Source organism: Camelus bactrianus, chromosome 8 (genome assembly GCF_048773025.1).
Source record: "Camelus bactrianus isolate YW-2024 breed Bactrian camel chromosome 8, ASM4877302v1, whole genome shotgun sequence".
Lineage (NCBI taxonomy): Eukaryota > Metazoa > Chordata > Mammalia > Artiodactyla > Camelidae > Camelus > Camelus bactrianus.
The window spans coordinates 38,865,982-38,887,411 of record NC_133546.1 but is presented as its reverse complement, the minus strand read 5'-3'; the positions used below and the strand labels follow the sequence as shown (position 1 = coordinate 38,887,411).

General features: G+C 44.6%; 1 protein-coding gene across 7 annotated transcripts; it reads left to right on the top strand.

Moving 5' to 3' along the window:
• Positions 1-601: 601 nt before the first annotated feature.
• VGLL2 (vestigial like family member 2) lies at positions 602-9,155 on the top strand. 7 transcript variants are annotated; one of them, XM_074368445.1, is made up of 6 exons: positions 602-1,541; positions 1,835-1,928; positions 3,780-4,092; positions 6,192-6,728; positions 7,886-7,948; positions 8,035-9,155. In XM_074368445.1, the coding sequence occupies exons 1-5, from the start codon at positions 1,474-1,476 to the stop codon at positions 7,927-7,929; spliced, it is 1,056 nt and encodes a 351-aa protein (XP_074224546.1). In that variant the 5' UTR covers positions 602-1,473; the 3' UTR covers positions 7,930-7,948; positions 8,035-9,155. The 7 variants fall into 7 exon arrangements, with proteins under 7 accessions (XP_074224546.1, XP_074224545.1, XP_074224544.1 ...); XM_074368444.1 differs by having other exon boundaries at positions 7,886-9,155; XM_074368446.1 differs by lacking the exon at positions 7,886-7,948 and having other exon boundaries at positions 604-1,541.
• The last annotated feature ends 12,275 nt before the right edge of the window (positions 9,156-21,430 follow it).

Sequence of the window (21,430 nt, the reverse complement as noted above, 5' to 3'; positions counted from 1 at the left end):
GCCTCTTCTTTGGGTCTGGTCTCAATGCTCCCATCCTCTGTCCTCCCCATCCTTGACCAGACATACAGAGAGCCTTGTCTCTATTATTCCTAAAATTTAAGGACGGAGGACTCCACTGTTAATCCTCCTCCCCACAGAGCTCGGGGAGGAGTCCTTGAGAAGAATGGAAAGCGTCGCAGCAAGCAAGAGCCAGGAATGCTCTCAGGGCCAGAAAGAGAACGGGGATGCGCAATGCGCGTTTCACAATCGGAGCGTATCCTCCTTCACCTCTAGAATGAAACAGAAAATCGTAGCTGCTGTATTACGGGCTGAAAAGTCAGCAAAAGCCCTCTCTGACCCCCCTGCGGTTCCTAGGATAATTCCTCTTGCAACCAAAGAGTCCTTGGACCCCAAAGTTACCGAAACTTTTTAAAGGATGCCGGCCGTGGAGATTCGGGGCGCCCGGGGGCTGAGTGAGGCCTCCTGGACTCCTCGAAAGCAGCTTGTACCGGGAGGAGCCGGAGGCGGGGCGCGAACGACGCGGGTTCGGATGAAAGACGTCAAAGAGAAACTGTACTCTAGAGGGGCAGAAGGGAGCGGCCCCACTGAGTGGAATTAAGGTGGGAGAGCTGACGGCGGGTTGATCCGCTCGGAGGCGGCGCAAAGGAGGTGCAGAGGGCAGTGGTTACAGGCTTCAGCCGCTTCCATTTCCCCGCAGAGGGAGCTCCTCCGCACGCAGAGGAGTCCCCGGACTCTGACATCCTATCTGCGACGACCCGGATCTCCTAGGGGATTCCTGGGGATAGCGCCTTCCTCCCGCATATCAGAAGGGACCGAGAGCAAAGAATCTTCCCCACCTCGCCACCCCCGGACGCACACACTCAACTCTCCAGTGTGAGGCCGGAACACTCCCACAAGACCTTTCCTCACCACACAACAACATTCTCTCTCCAAGTGTAAGAGCCTCCATTTCCCCCTCTCTTATTCTGTCCCCCACAACTCTCTCCTGTTTTAGCCGGGGAAATCCCTACTCCTCCGGGTTCGAAGCCTCAGGGCCCAAGTTCCGGGCTGCGCAGTTCACCTCACCCTTGGCCACAGGCTCGCCGCAGGGTAGCCTGGGGAAACGCACCGGCAGCCCCTAGGTCCCAGTCCCTAGCGCCCCATTGCCCCTCCCGTCCCCGCCTCCCACCCCTCCCCCTTCGCGGCCTGGGAGTGGCGTCAGTACGCCCGCCCCGCGTGGGGTTTAAATGCCCACTAGCGGGAGCCCAGGCGCTTCTATCCCGGAGCACATTGGCGGCCAGAATTGCAGGGGTGGGAGGCGAGCGTGCGAGCGGGATCCCGAGCCGCTGAGCGCGCTTGCCCCTCGCTCTGCCGCTGATGACTCGCGAGCTCGGGTCCAAGTGCCACCCATGCAACATCCCTGCCCTACGCCGACCGAGACTTGATGATAAAACACTTAACTGTCTGCGTTGCGGGGAGCCATGAGCTGTCTGGATGTTATGTACCAAGTCTATGGTCCTCCCCAGCCTTACTTCGCAGCCGCCTACACCCCTTACCACCAGGTATGTGTCTTCTCCGGGCCGGGGCCTCGTAGACAGGTGGCGCGCCCCGGCTTCTGCGAGCACCGCCAGTACTTCGAGGTCCGCGGCGCCTCCGCGCGGGCCCCCGGCGTCGGACCAGCGGCCGAGGCCTCCCGGATGCCTGGATTGCCTGCCTGGCTACCCAGTAGTTTGAGCTAACCCCTTTAGCTTGCCCATTTGCTCTTTCGGGAAGACAGCTAAGTCTTACTAATGCTTGCTCAGGTCTTCCTGGGAATAATCAGATGAGGATCGCGCGGGCTGCATTCTTTTCGTAGAGTTTATCCGATTCCAGATTCTTCCGAGCCCGGTGCTGGCGCTGGGAGATGCGAACAAAGCTCACGCAGGGAAAAACAAGCTTTGGTCCCAAAGGTGAGAGTGACGACAAAACAAAAGCAAAGGCCTGCCTCTATCTTTCTGAGATACAAAGACCCGAGTTCTCATCCCTGCAAGGCATATTTTTTCCGTTTCAAATCTCAGGCGATCAGGCCAATTAATTCCAGAACCCACTAATTCGTTACGAGAAGGGCACGAAACTCTTTGGTTTTATAATCTCTGCTTTTCAAAGCTCTGGGGGAATATTATTGGGTACGACTGACCCGGCAGAGGCAAGCTTCATAGGTAATACTTCGCCTTTCGCGAGCCTGAGTCCCTGACAACAAACCCACTCTTAAGAAGACCATTCAACTCCGGTTCTGCGAACTCTTCAAGTTTTGTTTAATTATACAAGTTTTCTTTTCTTGGGGCTGTATATTGTCGAACAGTTTTTCTTTTCATTCCTCAGCTGATGTAGTCGAAACTGAGGACAGTAGTCCAGGAAATGAATAAGATCGCACTTACGGAGGAGCGGCCCCCTATGAGTCGGGACCAGGTTCAAAAGTGAGGGCCTAGACTCCTGCTTCCGAGAAACGGAAATACACCCTCAACGTCCCGAATCCATGCATTTGCTAATGTTGCTTGCAGAATATCTATTTGAAATTTTCCTGATGAATTAATGATGCAGTGGTTAGATTTGGGGGTTTGGGTTTTGCCTTTTTCCTTCCTCTTCTCCTTTTTAAAAAAACTTTCAGACCAGGAGTTTGTTTAGTCCTAATGTTAATTTTAGGAATCACCAGAGTCCCTCATTGTGGGAATGTGGTAGAGGTGGTGAGACTGCTAAATACTCCAGTCTTTTGGCTTCAGTGTCTAAGATGAGCTCCTTCCCAGGCTGGGAGTATTGCTAAGAGGAGAGGTGGGTTGGTTTTCTGTTAGATCCTTTCTCCTCCCTGCCCCTGTACCAATCTTTTGCACCAAGATCTCTGTTCATTTTTGAATGATCGGGTTCACCCCTTTAAGGCCACCTCAAAATGCTTTAACATTGCGTTCAGTCCATTGCTTATTTCTAAAAAATGTTTTCAGCAGCTACACCTGGTTTTTAAAATCACTATCAGTCACCATTTACCCAGCCTCACAGCCAAGATCATCTTCTGCTCCTTTTTATTACTCTTTTCCTCAATGTGCATTGACATGGTAAGAGTAGAAACTCTCTTAGCCCATTGGTTTTTTTTTTTTTTTCCTTACTCAAAAGACTATCTTTTTAAAAGCCGAGCCCTTTAACTGGCCAGTTTATGGAGGACCAAATACCAACTTGCGTTTATTAAAATGATCCATGTCACAGCGTGAGTCCACCTTTTTATCCCACATCAGTCTTCCCTACGTGGAACAGTTTCAAACCCTCTGCAGCAGTTCTTTACATCCTGGTTGTGTGGAGTGGATTTTGCTATTTTCATGTTCCATTGTAAGGATGCTTAATCCTTCATCTTGTACGTCTGCCCTGAATTCTCAGGCAGGGAACAGTCAGGCCCTAACTGGACTTGGGTGCCCTTTACCCTTGGAGGCTGATTTTAAAAATATATCTGCCTTGAGCCTGCCTCTGCGGTCAAACTGCTTAGGCATCTTCCAGGACCTTCACCCTGACACCTTCAGAGAGCTTTCCCTGTGTCCTGGAAGCAACTTCGGGGAATTGGAGGCTCCAAGAAGGGCAGTCTGCCTCTTAAGAACCCGGCTTTGTTCAGCTGCAGGTTAGGAGACCTGCTGACTGCCGCCCACATTATCGAGCACAGAACATAGGCATTGAGTCAGTTGCGCCTGGATACCTCAGGGATCCGGAAGAGGGCGTGCAGTCTGAACCCAACTGGCCATCTCTTCTGAAACTGACTTGTCTTCCCTTTCTCCTTTGGGCAGAAACTAGCCTATTACTCCAAAATGCAGGAAGCCCAGGAGTGCAACGCCAGCCCCAGCAACAGCAGCGGCAGCGGCAGCTCTTCCTTCTCTAGCCAGACTCCGGCGAATATAAAAGAGGAAGAAGGCAGCCCGGAAAAAGAGCGCCCACCAGAGGCGGAGTACATCAACTCCCGCTGCGTCCTCTTCACCTATTTCCAGGGGGACATCAGCTCCGTGGTGGACGAGCACTTCAGCAGGGCCCTGAGCCAGCCTAGCAGCTATTCCCCAAGCTGTACAAGCAGCAAAGCCCCGCGGAGCTCCGGGCCCTGGCGGGGTGAGTATGGGGCCCCACCCGCAACGGAGGATAGAGAGCCCTCACAGCCTGGGGTCCACCTACAGGGGCTCAAGGAGATGCCGTAGAAAGAATGCTAGGTGTCAGAGAGGAGGTGAGGAGAGGCATTTGGGGACGATAAAGAAATCAAAGGAAGAGTAGACACAGGCATAAGGTATCTCTGAAGGCGCAGAGCAGAGCAGCGACTTAGAAAGTCACTAGCCTTGGAATTGGGAAGCCTAGGTTTGTGTATTGGCTCCACCACTTCCAGCAATATGACCTTGGGCAAGTCTCTTAACCTCCTGGAGGTCACTCTATTTACTGGCCTCTAAAATTAGAATAATATTTGACCTCTTAAGTAACCCCGGAGATGGCTGTAAGACACACAGAAAAATGTATGTAAGTGTGCTAGGGAAATAAATAGGTTTCCAACAGTCTCCCAAGTCAGGTGTCAGGGGTGGGGGGATTAGGGGAAAGTGGATCTTCACCTACAGCAGCTTACAGGACCCTTATCCTGTTTGTAAAGATTTGCCCAGAGGAAAAAAATCCTAAAATGCAATGCAAGCAAAATTGGCTGAAGAATGTCTCCTAAAATCTACTTAAGCCTTTTGCCAGGTTTCAATAACTTGGGAAATCTTAAAGCAGAAAATGTCTTTCAATAAGCAAGTAAAATAACAAAGAAATAAGAATTTGGATGCAGCCAAAACATCTCTAAAGGTTTTCCCCCAAACACATCCCCTCCTTATTGTTCACCCTTCCCACAAAGCACTGCTTTATCTTGCCTGGGACAGTGATTTCTTGGACAAGTCAACTAAATCTCCCTTCTGTCCTGAAATCTTGACCTCCCTTTACTATCAAGACAAGGATGGAGGTAACTATTTGGTAAACTTTCTCACTAATCTTAGTTTTTGATGCGTATCAAGCTGAGAAATGAGGACTTTGTTCTAAAAAGGAAAATAAGTATTATATTTGGGGAGAAATGACAACCTTCACCCTCTCTTTTTTTTTCTTAAGAGTCTTGACAGTTTGTACAAGCCTTGGCTAGACAAGATCCAAAACTTAAATACGAAACATTCTTTTTATTCTCCAGTTGCATTAAATATTTTAATAGGAAGACTACTCGGTACTTGAGAATGCATTTTCAAAGCATTTTAAATTCTCCACTATGAAGTGTAGATGACTTCTCCAGAGGAAGTGCTCAGTAAAGGTCTTTTTAATTAAATGTCTTTCTTTCCCTCCCTCCCCACTAAAAGCAATAAATTTGATCTAAATTCTGTTCTCTTAAAATGCTTCCAGACACTAGGGGGTCAACAATGATACTGACAATAATCATCATTATTGTTGTTATTGTTGTTGTTGTTGTTGTTATTATTTTATTATTGTCGTCCACATTTTGATGCTGAAAGTTTGCTAATTAAAACTGAAAAGACCTGTCCCTTCGTGTCCCTCTGTGCAAATAATACAGCTGCCGTTTTAATAGGTTAAGTTTACTCTTTTGCTTGAGTTCTTGGGGAAAAAAATTGAAAGAAGGTTTCTAGAAAGGAGGCTAATAACAGCAAGACTTCGAAATATGTCGATGGACTTCCAGTCCATCAGATGCCTTGGAGGGGCACATTTTCTGGAGCAAAGGAGGCTGAAACGCGAGAGGGGGAAGTGAGATCGCTAGGCGGCCGACCAAGAGTGGGAAGAGGCATCTTTAGCTTGAGGAGAGGCTCCGGGGCGGGAAGGGGAGGCCGTGTTTGCCCGGGGCCGCCCAGCAGCTCGGCCGGGAGTCTGAGGGAATCTCTCCGCGCCCCGAAACTGGGATTGCGAAGGGAAGTCTCTCCACCCTTCCTCTCCCGGCCAGTATCGGGGTTCCCGCAGCCGGGACGCGTCTGCAAAATCCGAGGCTGCGGCGCTCCTCCCCAAGGGGTTTCCTCGTTCCGCCGTAGCCCGCTTCGAGAGACGCCGCCCACCCGCCCCGCGCCTTTCCGGCCCTTTCCCGCCCTTTGCCCGCCGCGCGCATTCAGCTCTGAGGCACCTGCGCCGGGTCGGCCATCGCGTCTCCGGGGGATGACGCGCGCCTCTCTCCCTCTTCTCCCCTCTGCCTCACCGGTCCGCAGACGGCTCCTTCCCGATGAGCCAGCGCAGCTTCCCCGCCTCCTTCTGGAACAGCGCGTACCAGACGCCGATGCCCGCGCCCCTGGGCAGTCCGCTGGCCGCCGCGCACTCCGAGCTGCCCTTCGCCGCCGCCGCCGCCGCCGCCGCCGACCCCTACTCGCCGGCCGCGCTGCACGGCCACCTGCACCAGGGCGCGGCCGAGCCCTGGCACCACGCGCACCCGCACCACGCGCACCCGCACCACCCCTATGCGCTGGGAGGCGCTCTCGGCACCCAGGCCGCCGCCTACCCGCGGCCCGCCGCCGTGCACGAGGTGTACGCGCCGCACTTCGACCCGCGCTACGGGCCGCTGCTGATGCCCGCCGCCTCCGGGCGCCCGGCCCGCCTCGCGCCCGCCCCGGCCCCAGCGCCCGGCAGCCCGCCCTGCGAGCTCTCGGCCAAGGGCGAGCCGGCCGGCGCCTCGTGGGCCACGCCCGGGGGACCCTTCGGGAGCCCCGCGGGGGACGTGGCCGGGGGCCTGGGCCTCAGCGTGGACTCAGGTAAGCGGGAGAGGGAACGTGGCATCCTCGGGCACCTCTTGCCCTGTGCCCAAACCTGGGCCGAGCCCAGGACCCCAGTTATTTCTCCTTGGAGACCCCAGGGCCCCTGAGGCCTGAAGGTCTGTCTGGGTAGGGGTAGGGGGAGCGTTGTGTTTCAACAGACGGATGACCCAATGCCATAAGTGTGGGCAGAATGAGAAAGTAGGACCCTGCCTTAACTTGGCTGGTTAATGTTGGAGGATGTTTTTAAAATAAAATTTGTTGGAAAGATTCTAGCTCTGTGCTGTTCGGTAGCATAGCCACCAGCCACCTGTGTTGGTTGAGCCCGTAAAATGTGGCTAGGCCGAATTGGGACGTGCTGTCAGTGTGTAATATACACTGGATTTCAAGACTTTGTACAAAAAAGGAATGTAAAATTCGTCTACTAATATTTTATATTGATTGCATGTTGAAGTACTTTCAACACATTGCATATTGAACACATTGGGTTAAATAAAATGTTACTAAGATTAATTCTCACCTGTTTTTTTTCACCTTTTTTTTTTTTTTGATGTGGCTGCTACAAAATTTAGAATTATGTCTGTGGCTCCCATTGTATTTCTATTGGATAGTGCTGATCTAGAGTACTTGCTAATAGTGTAGTTTAAAATCCTCTACAACTTGGAGGGGTCTCTTGTCACCTAGCGGTAGTTACAGGGAAAGAAAACTATGACTCATGACTCTGATATCAACTTAATTGCCAAATTAAATAGGACTCTTAAAAATGTAACTTAGCAGGAATATGATCTGAATGATATTATTGAGCCCCTGGCTTAAAGAGTTCAGTTTGAAGGGTACATTCAAATCAGGGTTTGCTTTTTTGTTTGCTTTATTTTCAGGGCAAATGAAAAAAAAAGTTATATAATAAATGCAATTATTGGCTTGTAGTCGTGCCCGCTTGCCCTTCCCTCAGGTGCAGATTTGACATGTCTGTTTGCTTTGCTTTTACTTTCATTGGTGTCCCTTAGATGAATTCTGTGACTTTCACAATAAAATAGCGGTATTTGTCTTTCTCTTTCCTTAAATATCTTGTGCCTTCCCTCCCTCACCCCCTTCTCTCCCCCTCTCTCTCTTTCCTCCCTCTCTCTCTCCCCCTTTTATTTTCTCTCTGTTTTCAGGTTTGCAGCCTCAGGACAAAAGCAAGGATCTGTACTGGTTTTAGACAACCCACCTTCTTCCCTGTAGGTCTCTGCTTAGCATGATTGGTGACACTCAGAGCTGAAATCAATCGAGTGGGTTTGTAACAGCTTCTGATCTTGGTTTGCAGCTCGTCGTTATTCCCTCTGTGGTGCATCCCTCCTGAGCTGATCCGCTGACCCAGGGTTTCCCCTTCCCTTTCCCTTCTGACCAGCGGTGGAGGCTCAGCACCTGTGCCTCTCACTTCATGGACGAGGACATGGGGGAAGGCAGAGACTTCAGACTCCTCCGTGTGTTGGGAAAACTAAAACACACATCTCCAGAAATTTCATCTAAAAATAATGCCTTCTGCCCAAAGAGCAGATCCAAAGACTCTGAATGATGCTTAATGACTTTGGGACAATCACTGGAAATATTCATGGTGAGATGACCTAGGTGACATGATATCCTAGTTTTCTTGAAAAGAGGGAAAGGAAAAGAGACATTTTGGTGTGAATATTTTTTATGTTGATTTGAATTATCTCCTTAAGTAGTGTGATCATAGCACTGCTGATGTCAATATCCTCAGATTGAAAATGGATTTGGATTTGCATCAAAGATGGTGGTAGAGAAGTAAAAAGAAGCCAGTTCCTTCTTCCTCACCTGTAGCCTCCAGCTCCCGCCTGCCCACTCCCTCCCTGCAGCACCCACTCCAGAAACAAAGACACACTTTTTCCTTCGGACTGTGAACGCAGAAGCCTCAGCCTGAATGTGAGTGGCAAGTGGCTTATCTGGAGCCACCTGCCCTAGTCTTACTAAAATGCAGCTGTTGTAGGACAACTGTTTAAAACTCCAGAAATACATCGACCAAGGTGGCACTTCCCAGTGTTTGGCACAACAATTGCAATTGCACTGGATATATTTTATATGTGTGTGTGTGTGTACATAGATCAGATTTTTTACAAAGAACATTTTACGACGAAAGAAGAAACCCTTCTCTGCCTTCTCTCCCACAAATTCTGTCCCTCCCTCTATCCTCCTCTGGATGAAAAAAGGAAAGCATTAGGAGACCCCAGTTGTCTCCGTGAAGAACTAGGAATCACCACGTGGGGAAGAGATGTCCGTGGAGTCTCCAGGACCTCAAAGATTTTTCAGTCTCTGTGGTGATGATTTGGTCACTTTAGTGTTGGGACAGGGGAAGGGGTAGTGGTGGGCAAAGCTGAAGAGAATGAGGAAGAGGAAACGAACATTAAAGATGTTTGTTTACCACGAGGTCGCTGTGCTGTTTCTTATAAGGAAAACAAATGTCTTGGTTTTTCTCTAATAGAATAAACTAGTTTATGGTAGTAAGATCTGATGTCAGTAAGGAAAATTACTTCGTATATTTTTTCAAAGTGTTTGTTTTGCCATGCCGCGAAACCTGTAAACCCCTCTCCACCTCACATCAACCCTGGAGAGAAGAAGTCAGGTACCCCCCTCTGTTTTACAGATGAGAAAACGGGGCCCTCGGGAGCCCAGGCTATCTGGGAGCCCTCATCGAGTAAGAGCAGAGAGGTACGGAAAGCCCTGCTTGGACACCGTTCAGTCACATACACATTTATTATTCTCCAAAAGAGAATTATTGTTATTACCTAAATTCTAGACTCTTAAGACAATAGAGTCATCAGCTTAGAAATGTTTTGGAAATTTGGGTTATTTTATATTTTAATCAGCTAGGCTAAGAAACCAAACCTACCACTAGGCAAAAAAAAAAAAAAAAGAAAGAAAGAAAGAAAAAGTGAAAAGAAATTATTAAGAAATTAATGGTTTTGTTTTCCTTTGATATCAAAGTTATTTGTGTTCTTTCACTAGAGACAGAGATTTAGTATTATGCCCAAATCACCCTTTATGTTAAAGCAAAAATAGTCCAAATATTTGGTCTAAATCTTGACCTTCTTTCTAACACAAGAGGCAAATATAATTAATCTTGGGCAATTGTCTCAAGAGCTGGAGACAGCTAAGGGGCCTTCCTCAGAGTATGACTTTAGCAGAGTTACCCATCCCCTCTTTCCATCATTTTGGTACCTGTGAAGTAAACTATGATCATTACAAGAACCCACTACTGGTTTTGCTCAGAAGGAAGGTACCATATGATTATATTGTACCAGATGTGATAGCAATTAGTAATAGTTAATTGCATTACCTATAATAATAACTAATGTTAATTGTTTGTCATGGCCTGGGTACTAGTCTGAGGACTGTCTATATAGGCAAACTCATTTAAGCCTCATAACGATTTTGTGTGGTACTTATTGTTATGGTCTCCTTACCTATGAGAAGACTGAGGCTCACAGAGGAGAAGTAATCTGCCCAGTCACATAGCTAGTAAGTGGCAGAACCAGGATGCCAACCCAGGCAGCCCAGGGGCACAGACTGCACTGTTAATCCCTGCAGTAACTGCTGGCCCACTTCCGATTTGTCTTGAGATGTTCAACTTTGGGCTTACTTTCTCCTCCACAATAGATGAATAAAGAAGGGAAAAGAGGCAGGGCAGCAAAGACTAACATGCTGTAGAACTTACATAATCCCAGGTCTCAGAAAAAGCATCATAGGATATTGTCCAGACTCCTTCATCAAATGGCACTACCTGTAGACTATTCAGCCAGATGCAGATTTCCATTCATCTCCAGGAAGGAATTATTACTGCTTCTCTCATTAATTCATTTCAGTGTTTATAGGCTTCTCTGCCCTGAAGCTCTTCACACTCAACCTAACCAAGTCATGTTAAGCATTAGTCTGAGGTTTGGACATTGAGGCAACAACTAAAATTAACTTTGGACCTCTCTGTGGATTTTTTAAATCTGTGTTCCATTGGCATGGATTACTGATATAGACAAGCATAAATAAAATGTATTAGCTTCCAGAAAACTCTTTAAAATTTGCCACTGAGTAGGTGGATGGAAGAAGAAAGCCCAGTGGTGCATTCTCCATTAGACATCTTTTCCAAGTATTTCCCTTGCCCCCCAAAGAGGCATTCCCTGTGCTTCACCTACGTTCACACTCACAAGATCTCTGATCAGAACCCATAGGGACACTTTTCCCAGCCATGAGGTTCTGATAACTGAAGCCTCTCTCCTGAGCTGCGTCTGACCTGAATATCAGGTTGCTGGTGAGACGATTCATTCACTGGAACTGGCCTTTGGGGCAGTCCTGAACACACAGTCCAGGGCTCCAGTGACCCGGCACACGGGACGCTCGGAGCAGAGCACTTGCCTCCGTGTTGTACATTCCCAAAGGAGAAATGCAAGATCACCTAGAACTGTAATCATTCGTTCTGCGTAAGAAGAGTTTCAAAGGGAACTTTGGTGGATTCATAGCCCTAACTGACTTTTTTTTTGACATTCTTTTAGGCCTACCAAGTCATGTAAAAGATGAACTCTCATGCTTGTCTTGCTAACATTCGTGCAACCACGCAGATTAGAGAAGGCCCTAGTAGTTGAAAAAAGGATGTTCAAGGGAAGGAGGGATGACAGGAGAAAAGGTAAAGATGATGTTTTTACATATATGATACCTGGTTGGGGGTCTGAGAGATTAAATTCTCCTCTGATCATCCAGGTTGGCACTGGTGTCCTCCTCACCCATGGTTTTCCCTTTGCACTTGGCCTCGGCTGAGGGAGAGGTGACGAAAAGGGGAGAGACAGCTCTCTGCCACCAAGTAATCCTGTTGCCGATTGCCCTTTGGCTGAGAACTCAGTCTCCCAACTGCAGGGAACTCTATCTGTTCTACTCCTTTACTTTAATAGGAGTTGCCATCCTGTCTCATTTCCCCTTTGAAGTTCTATTTCAATGCGTGGCAAATCCTAGCAATAACTTAAGATTGATTCAGGCCTGGATGTGGGGGAGGGCAGGCGTGGTGGGTGTTGCAACGCAGGCTCCCTAACTGGAAGCTTCTCTTGCCACTCTTTCTGGGTAAGTGCTGCATTCTCTGTGCCCTTTCGAATTGGGGGAAGCAACTCATAAGGTCATTTTGACCTCCCATTTGCTTGGAATCACAAATTCTGCGTTTATGTGCCGGCACCCACACACCGTCTATCAAAATAAATGAGAAGCTCTTTTTTTTAAGCACTTAGTGATTTGTTACTTCAGAGTTGGAAGAGATTTAGAAAAATAAAACAGACAGACTGCTTTGCATATAAATACGATTTCCATAAATTGCATTTTTAAACATAATTCACTAAGTGTCCAAGCATGTAAGGAAAATGGAAGGATATTTGAAAAGATTTTAAAAATAAACAAAACCAAAAACCATAGATTCCTTTCTAAAATTGCTCTAACAGTCTTTGGATAATTTACAGGCAGATAATTCACAATTTTATCATACTTGTGAAAGTCTGCTCCCTGTATTCCATTCTTCCTTGCAAGATTTTTAGGATTTATTATTATTCAGTATTTGTTGCATATTTCTGAAATCTGGAGTTAAGGAGAAAATGTCCTAAAGGCAATATCATTATTACAGTTGCTGTTTGCCCATAACTGAAGTTTTGACATTTACACAAACAACAGGGTTAAACAATGTAAATTTCATATTTCCTCAGTATTCCCCATGAATATATGAAACTCCCTCATCTCCCATGAATAAATGAAACTCATTATACAAATCAGTATCTACACAACAGAATCTATTTATCTATAAGTATCACACACACACACACACACATACACCACTAACGCAGGCCTAAAGAGAAGTCAGAAACACCGTCCCTCAGACAGGCACAGACACAAATGATTATTCTCACTTGACAGACCAACTGTACTGCTCTTTCCTTGTATTTCACTCCAGCCCCAGAGGGCTGGTCAGGGAAGAGACACTTGATAGCTGCTGTTTCCGTGGCTGAAATATTTGTGAAGTTACCGCATAATCTGAAAGCAGAAGCTAATAAATTAGAGGGTGCTAACTGGAGCTGGCATGGAGCTGTCCATCATGTTCTCAACCCAGAGAGACCCTCATAACCTAAAAAGGCAAGGCGGCCTTCAAGAGGTGCTCCCAGTTGTCTCCAGCCTTGACCTCCACCCCTGGGAAACATTGCCTCCAGGCAGTGTGGCCAGGGGCAGAGTCTGCAGAGGTGATTCTTCTCATCCAAGCTCCCTTTAAGAAAAATAGACAAATTTCCTTTGAGGGAAAACAGTGAAAGATTTTACTGAAAAATTAATCTTTAGAGAAACACACATTCTTTAGAGAAATATACAGTGAATTTACTGGAGTAATTAATTCTTTGGTAAAACACTACCCTCTTATTTGGAATTTTTCACCTTAAAACACAAGTTTAACCGATAAAAGAAAAATCTAAAGTCCTCTGCAACATAGTGTCATGTCTATCTCAAATTACAGTGTTTCTATGAGTTTACCAATGTACTCCTATGGGACTCAGTGTTTCTAAAACAGAAATGACATCCAAATTTCCTTTGTCTTGCGAAATGTATTTCTTCCACCTGGAAAAGCAGCAGCAGCATATTTCCTATTCCTCTGTTTTGTTGTTAGAATCTCCTAGTAAGCTTGAGTTCTGCTTGTCTCCCAATAGTTCAGAATCACTAACGTGATTTTACTCAAACTATCCTGTCATCATTATTTCCCTTTCCTATGAAAACTGCATAAATTAATAAACGTACAATTATCAGTACATATAAGAAATTTAGGTAAAAGGTAGACTAAAACTTAGAAAACACAACTCAAGACTTAAAATTTTTTTGATTCCTAATCAGTATTTGCATGACTCTCATGATCTGGTCATCACCTAGAAATTTTCACCAGCATTTACTGAAGAAGTGTATTTACAACTAGGAAAATACTCCACCTGATAATTTGGAAGCTTCTTTACCATACTTCAAATAAAAATAGTTTTCACTCAGGAAAAGCAAATCAAGTATCTTAAAATTCTAAACACAGTTGCTTAAAAGATGGCTTATAATTGATGGGAACATCAGAGCTTCTTTCTTTTCCTGCTAATTCTCATTACTACAGACTTGCCCTTGTTTTCGGCAACTATGTTACCCGCTCTGTGCCAATAATGGCATTCTCAAGGAATGGGATGGAAAACAAAACAATTACTTTCTGTTATTACTGTTTATTTTTACTAGGTACGATCCTATTTCTCTTTTCCTTCTTCTAGCACATTTTACCCAGTGTGTATTCTATCTCAGAAAACAACTGGATACTTTTTCCTCTAGTATCATGTTACTTTTTTTCACTGTACCTGCTTGTTAAACGAAGTTTCTTGATCTCTCTGGAAGCACTGCCTAAAGGTTCTGTGTTATGGATATTATCCCCTCTTGCTTTGTAGAGAGTGGAATCCTATCTTTACCTCAGGCAATTTCTCCTCCGCACTCAGAAACTGACAGAGGGCAATGACTGACAGATTTGGTAAGAAAAGTAAAGAACAGAGCTTTTGATATCTGTTCTTCCTTGTTCAAAGACTTCTTCTAAAAACACATTCTTTGCTCGTACTTTTTGAAAGGAGTAAGGAAAGAGTCTAGGGAGATGTCAGATGTATATCCTGAGGCAAAACCATGATGAAGTTTTATTCAATTGGGATTGGGGAAAAGGAAAATTATTTAAATTTTATACTTAGCAGTTTCAAATGATCTACTTACTAAAATTAAAAAATAATAATAATAATACTGGCCCCATCATCTTACATTGAAGTTTGGAATGTTTGGTTATTTGATGTTTAAGGACTGAAAAAAATTTTTAATTGACCATTGGGATACTGCCATCTCCCATTTTTGCTTGAGATATGAAATGTACTGAAAGAGAAAAACAGACAATGCTTTATTACCACAAAATGTACCAGACTACAGGTTCGTCTAGGCTTTGGGTCTGAAGAGAATGAGGTAGAAAGTATAGGTGCCACTGACTCCCTGTGTCACAGAACAGCAACAAGGTCAAGAATTAAACATTAAAGCAAGGTTATACAGCTTAATAGTATATTTTTTTCAGTTCATAAACGCTTCTGACCACATTTTTACTGCTATTTTAGAGTGCATATTTGATTTTGTCACTTCCTTTATTAGAGGAATTTCTAATTTGAACTCAGTTATGCACCCTTTATTCTCCTTCTTACTCTAAACAGAGAGGTTCTAAAAGTGACATTACAGAAAATGCTTTGCATGTTGTCCATTTCCTGATCTGGTTCTTGCACTTTCTCATCCCATATGTCCATTTGGGTGTTCAGAGTGAAGCTAGAGCTATCTTGTCACTCAGGAGGACATCAAGCTCACCGTCAGATGATTTCAGCTCAGCAGTACCTAGTCTAGAAATGACCAGAGTCCCTAAGCACAATTGTAGTTGACTGTGCCTCTTAAGTTAGCACAGTCAGCAATGTTGTCCTCATACACCACAGAAGGTTCCTTGTAAATTCCTCCCTCCCATTCTGTTAGAAAACCTTCACCCTGACTACCCGTTCATCCAAATGCTATCTGTTCTTCAAAGTCTAACTTAAGTTCTGCCTGTTGGACGAAGCCTTGTCTCCACACCAGACACAGTGAGTGGTCTCACCCGTACTGGAACTCTTACCTTCTAGTGTCTATGCCATTGATTTAGCATTTATTACATAATGTCTTCTGACACAAGTTCAGGATTTAAAAGGTTGTAGTAATCCTAAATATCATCCTATTCATTCTTGACTTACGTTCTTTACCCTTTAGCTCGATATTAAGTATACTAATCAGGTACCACCAACCAGTATGGAAAAAAACCCACACATTATTGCATTGAGTTCTTCTATTTTATCATGTGCAAACAAATTTTAAAATACAGGTTGATATGAGGCTTAATGTATAAGTTTAAAAAAAAAACTGTGGAAGCCTGCTTTGGTAAAGAAAACCCTCTATTAAAAGGAGCGGGGAGAGCTTCTGAAACTTTAGGAAGCAATTAGTGTCCAGTATCTTTTTCCTGCACTTGTATCCTGATCCTCAGTCTCTGTCTTCTGCGCAAGGACATCACTTCAACAATTGTCCACGCTTTTCCTGCAACATCATTCCTCCCCATCTACTGGATCATTCCCACTAATATGAAACAGGCTGCAATATTTCCTGTCTTTAAAAAAAACCAACCCTCTTTGACCCCATCTCCTTTTAGTTACTAACTCATTTCTCTGCTCCCTGTAAATGGCAATGAGCCTTAAATGAATCATCTTCTTGCTCTCTCCACTTCCTTTTCCATTTTCTCTTGCACCCACTCTAGTTCAGCTTCCGCTACACACACACTTGTCAAGGCCATCAGTTAGCTCCATATAAACCTGAAGATCAGTTCTCAGCAACCTTTTACTTGTCTCACTAATAGGGTCATACATCAGTGAAGAGCCTCTGAAAAGCAGATGCCAAGACACATACCGTGCACTTGAGGTCTTATTACTGTGTTCTAGCGAAGATGCTACACCTGGCACCACAGCTGCACTGGGGCCCCTGTTCACTGTAACTCGCTCTTTGCTGCAGCCACCCATCCCCTAGGATCCCTGCAGCTTCCGCAGGAGCTCTAGTGAGTTTAAAGGCGGTGTCGCAGGAACCATGGACCCTGCAACCTTTCAAACATCGCTAATCATTGTAATTCCTTAAGATTCTATTTTACTTTCGACTTCCTGTCTTGGCTAGGGGAGGGCAGCAGTTCCAGAGGTTTCCACTTGGCCTTCCACACTATGATATATATTACCCCCCAGGCCAAGGATCCAGTGATCCAACCACCGAGTATGTCAATCCCTATCACACATTTGAAGAGTGCAGGTGGGCCCCTCCTCCCATCAGCTCTGGCCTGCAGAGGAGCTCATCACTGAGCTTCTAAGTGATGCTTAGTGAGGCACCCTTCTCATCAGCTTATTCCTGATGACCTTGATGTGTCCTTTGGTGGGTCTTCTGGCCTCACACAATATGTGCAAGCCAGCAGTCTGACTTCCCTCAGCCTTTTTATTCCATCCTCTCCCATCTGACAGGGAATCTCAGCATGGCCCTTGCTTTCTCCAAGCTTCCAAGGCTACCCTAGCCAAAAATTTGCCCCATCTTCTTGGGCCTTTTCCAAGATGTTAAAAATCTCACGTTCCAGGATATCCCAGTGAGTGGATGAATTCTTGCATATCCAGTCTTACCATCCCACCCTCTTGCTCAAGTACCCTCAGCATGTAATCTCAGCAGTACTCCACTGGCTTCCACCATTAGATGTTAGCTAATTCTTGGAGCTCTGAGATGTAATCTCTTTCATTCTTCATCAGACACAGCATATCCCAAGCCAGATTATGCTGGGATTGAACGCTGGTTATCAACCTGGCCATCTCAAGAGGAGGTGGGGGCAGATCCCAAGGGGGCACCTGTTGCCTTGCTGGGGAGAGGCCATGGGAGTATCTTCCTGGACAGAGAAAGTGCTCACTCTGACATTAAAGGTGTGAGCCAACTCGACAAGCAGTGAGGGATGAGAGGGGTCTGCTGAGCTGAATTCCTCGGGCATCCATCCTGTTGCCCCCACCCAGCGTTTCAGGGTGGCAGGTTTTCTCAACAGACCTACCGTGACTGAGCAGTTGGACCTCTCTGGAGCGCTGACACATGCTGGGCTTGCTCCTCATTTGTGTCTACTCTTACTCTACAGTTTATAAAGGCCTCTATCTGAGCTGTCAGAGGCCCCCTCTAGCTCTCACAGTTAGCCTTTATTTGCTACATACCCTTAATTTCTCATTATCCTTCTGCAGGTCATCAGTTCAACTTAGTAACAGCCAGCCAGTTCCACAGTGTCCTCATGGGCTATATCACCTCTCTGTCTTTCAAAGCCCTGAATCATCACTGGCAAAGGTGTTTCCCTCCACGGGACATTTTCCTGGCTCATCCTTAGTATGTAGGCTGCCCCTTGTGCCCAGAACTATCTGTGCCCACATACCCCTCATGATGAGGTCCTCTGAGCCACTTGGGTGAGGAGTGAGTCAGACCCCAAACCCCATCTTGCTATCTGTTTTCTCAGGCCACTCCTGGTACTATCTGGATTAGTTAAGGGCCTCGAAGAGATAGATGCCAAGAGGAACAGACATGCAAATGATTTGTTTGGAGAAATGCCTGGGGAAGATAACGGGAGAGGGAGAGAATGTAGGTGAAAAGAGCCTTCAGATTGCAATGCTGGCCTGACACCTGTTAAGAGAGAAGGAAGGACTGGGTAGGGATAGGCTGAGGTGACAGTGCAGTTCTGGGAAAGCCTCAACCAGACTAATAGGGAGTCACTCCCCAGGTCAAAGTGGCCAAATAACGTCCACATCAGGCAGGAGTGGCCCATTCCTGGTACTCCCTGTGTTCGGTCATTGGCTGGAACTGGCCCACTGGAAGCATGATCTGGCATGAATGTCACAGTAAATGTGAGGGTACAGCACTTGGAGGTGTCAATTAGCCATGCTCCCCATAGCAGGTGCTCTTGAAAGATGATCTCAACAGCACACCTCTATCCACATCCACCACAGGGAACCGTAAAATTTATGGTCTGAACAAGATCACTTGTAAGTGTAAAAGGGACACTGGTAATAATCCAGGACAATGGCATAAACTGGGAGTATCCCAAGCAAACTGGGACATATGGTTACCCTAACCTGTCAATAATATTTGACACAGTTCATAATTCCATTTTTCTTCAAATGCTTTGTTCATTTGGCTTCCAGGATTCCACGCACTCTTGACTTTCATGCTACTTTTCTGAGCCCTCCTTCTCAGTCGCCTCTGCTAGTCTCTCATGAGCTCCCTAATGTCTAAACATGAAATGAATTTGGCTTCAGTCCTTGGACCTTCTCTCTTATTTATTCACACCCATGGTCGAGCTGAACCAGACTCATGGTTAGTTTCAGCCTTATCTGTATACTGACAACTCTCCAGTCTGAACCCCCCTCCATAACCCCCTCTCCAACCGCACATTCAGCCTCTCCCCTTACATTGCTGCAAATCATCTTAAAACTAAATATCACAAACTGAACCTCTAATTGCCACCTCGCCTCTCAAAATTAATCATCTCTCCTGCAGCTTTCCCATCTGAGTAGGCTGTAACTTCCATTCTTCCTACTGCTTAGGTTAAAAACGCTAATCTTCCCTTCTCGTTGTGCTCCGTATCTAATCGTCAGCACCACCTTCATAAGAATCGCCCAACAACCACTTTCATCTCTCTCTCCGCTGTTCCATCACCTTCCCTGCCCAGCCATCATCATCATCACAACCTTCTAATTGATTTTCCTGTTTCCACCTCCCTGTCCCACCCTACTCTCAGTCTCTTCTTCCCATGGCTTCTGGAATAACCCTTTTCAAACCAAGGTCAAATCGTGTCTCTCATATGTTCAAAATCCTCCAGTGACTTCCTATCAGGGAAAAAAGCCAAGGTCCTTCTAATGCATACAATTGCCTGCATGATCTAACCCCCACTATCACTCTCCCCTCTTTTCCTCCCCCCACCTTTTTTTTTTTTTTTTTTGCTATCAAATTATATGAATTCTTTATATCCTTGGGATATTATCCCCTTTTCAGATATATGGTTTGCAATTATTTTCTCACATCCAATAGGTTGCCTTTTGATTTGGCTGTGAAGAAGCTTTTTAGTTTGATGTTGTCCCTCTTGTTTATTTTTGCTTTTGTTGCTTTTATTTTTGGTGTCAGACTCAAAAAAAAAAAAAAAAAATCATTGCCAAGACCTTCGTCAAGGAGCTTATCACTTATGTTTTCTTCTAGAAGTTTAACAGTTTCATGTCTTATAGTCAAGTTTTTAATCCACTATGCATTAACTTTTGTTAACTAAAGAGAGTTTATGTATAAGATATCAATCCAGTTTTATTCTTTTGCATGTGGTTGTCCAATTTTCCCAACACTATTTATTGAAGGGACTGTCCTTTCCCCATTGTATATTCTTGCTTCCTTTGTCATAAATTAATTGACCATATATGTGTGGGTTTATTTCTGGGCTCTCTATTCTGTTCCATTGATCTATGTGTCTGTTTTATGCCAACACCACCACTGTTTTAATTACTATATCTTTGTAATATAGTTTGAAATCAGGAAGCATGATATCTCTAACTTTGTTCTTCTTTCTCAAGATTACTTTGGCTATTCAGGCTCTTTTGTGGTTCCATACAAATTTTAGGATTATTTATTTCTGTGAAAAATACCATTGAAATTTTGAAAGGGATTCCATTGAGTTTGTAGATTGCTTTGGGTAGTAAGGACAGTTTAACAATTTTAATTCTTCCAATCTATGAGTATGGAATATCTTTTCACTTATTTGTGTATTCTTTAATTTCTTTCATTAATGTCTTACAGTTTTTAAAATACAGGTCTTTCACCTCCTTGGTTAGATTTATTCTGAGGTATTTTATTCTTTTTGTTGCAATTGTAAGAAGGGATAATTTTCTTAATTTTTTTCTGACAATTCATTGGTAGTGTAAAGGAAGGCAACAGATTTTTGTGTATTGATTTTGTATCCTGCAACTTTACTGAATTTGTTCAAGTTCTAATAGTTTTTTGATGGATTCTTTAGGGTTTTTTGTATATAATATCATGTTATCTGCAAATAGTGACAGTTTTACTTTTTCCCTCTCAATTTGGATGCTTTTTATCTCTTTTTCTTGCCTAATTACTCTGGGTAGGACTTCTAATAATCTGTTGAATAAAAGTTGTGAAAGTGGACATGCTTGTCTTGCTACTGATCTTAGAGGAAAAGCTTTCAACTTTTCACCACTGAGTATGATGTTAGCTGTGGGCTTGTCATATATGGTCTTTATTGTGTTGAGGTGCATTCCTTCTATACCTACTTTGCTGAGAATTTTTATCATAAATGGATGTTGAATTTTGTCAAATGCTTTTTTTGCATCTATTGAAATGATTATGATTTTTATTATTCATTTTGTTAAACAGTATAACACATTGACTCATTTGTGGGTATTTGAACCATCCTTGCATCCTAGAATAAACTCCACTTGATCATGGTGTATTATCCTATTAATGTATTGTCATATTTGAGGGAGGTGGTTATTTATGTCTTCTTGCCCATCTAGAATGTTAGAATGTAATCTCCAACAAGGCAGAGACTTGGCTTTATTGTTCTATTCCTAGTACCTGTAAAAATGCTTGCTGTGTAGTAAACACTCAGTAATTATTTATTGAATGAGTGAATGAATCTATAAGGGAGCAGTAAACTACAGTAAATCCATCCAAAGGGATTTTATGCAGCCATTAGAAGCATTCACAAAGAATTTTTAATGATAAGGGAGAAAGCATTTGCAATAATGTTAAGTGGAAAAAGAAAACCAGGAGAGATACAGTAACTACTCCAGCCATGAAAAAAAAAAAAAAAAAACCCTCACATTGGTGAATAAAAACAAATCTGGAAGGAAATAGTCTAAAATATTTACAAAAAAATTAAAACATTAAAAAAAGAAAATATTTATAATAGTTTGGGTCATATATTTGGGCCTCTTGCTTCTTCTGGTTGTAAAGAAGCCTGGAAGGACTGGGACAGGTCTTCTGATTTGGGCACCCCATATCCCTGACCAAATGCAAAAAGCAAAATTGGATGG

Coding starts and splice junctions, on each gene's coding strand:
- VGLL2 (XM_074368443.1), top strand. CDS start 1,474: ATGTTATGTACCAAGTCTATGGTCCTCCCCAGCCTTACTTCGCAGCCG. Junction 1,929..3,779: donor AACAAGCTTTGGTCCCAAAG/GTGAGAGTGACG, acceptor TCCTTTGGGCAG/AAACTAGCCTATTACTCCAA. Junction 4,093..6,191: donor GAGCTCCGGGCCCTGGCGGG/GTGAGTATGGGG, acceptor ACCGGTCCGCAG/ACGGCTCCTTCCCGATGAGC.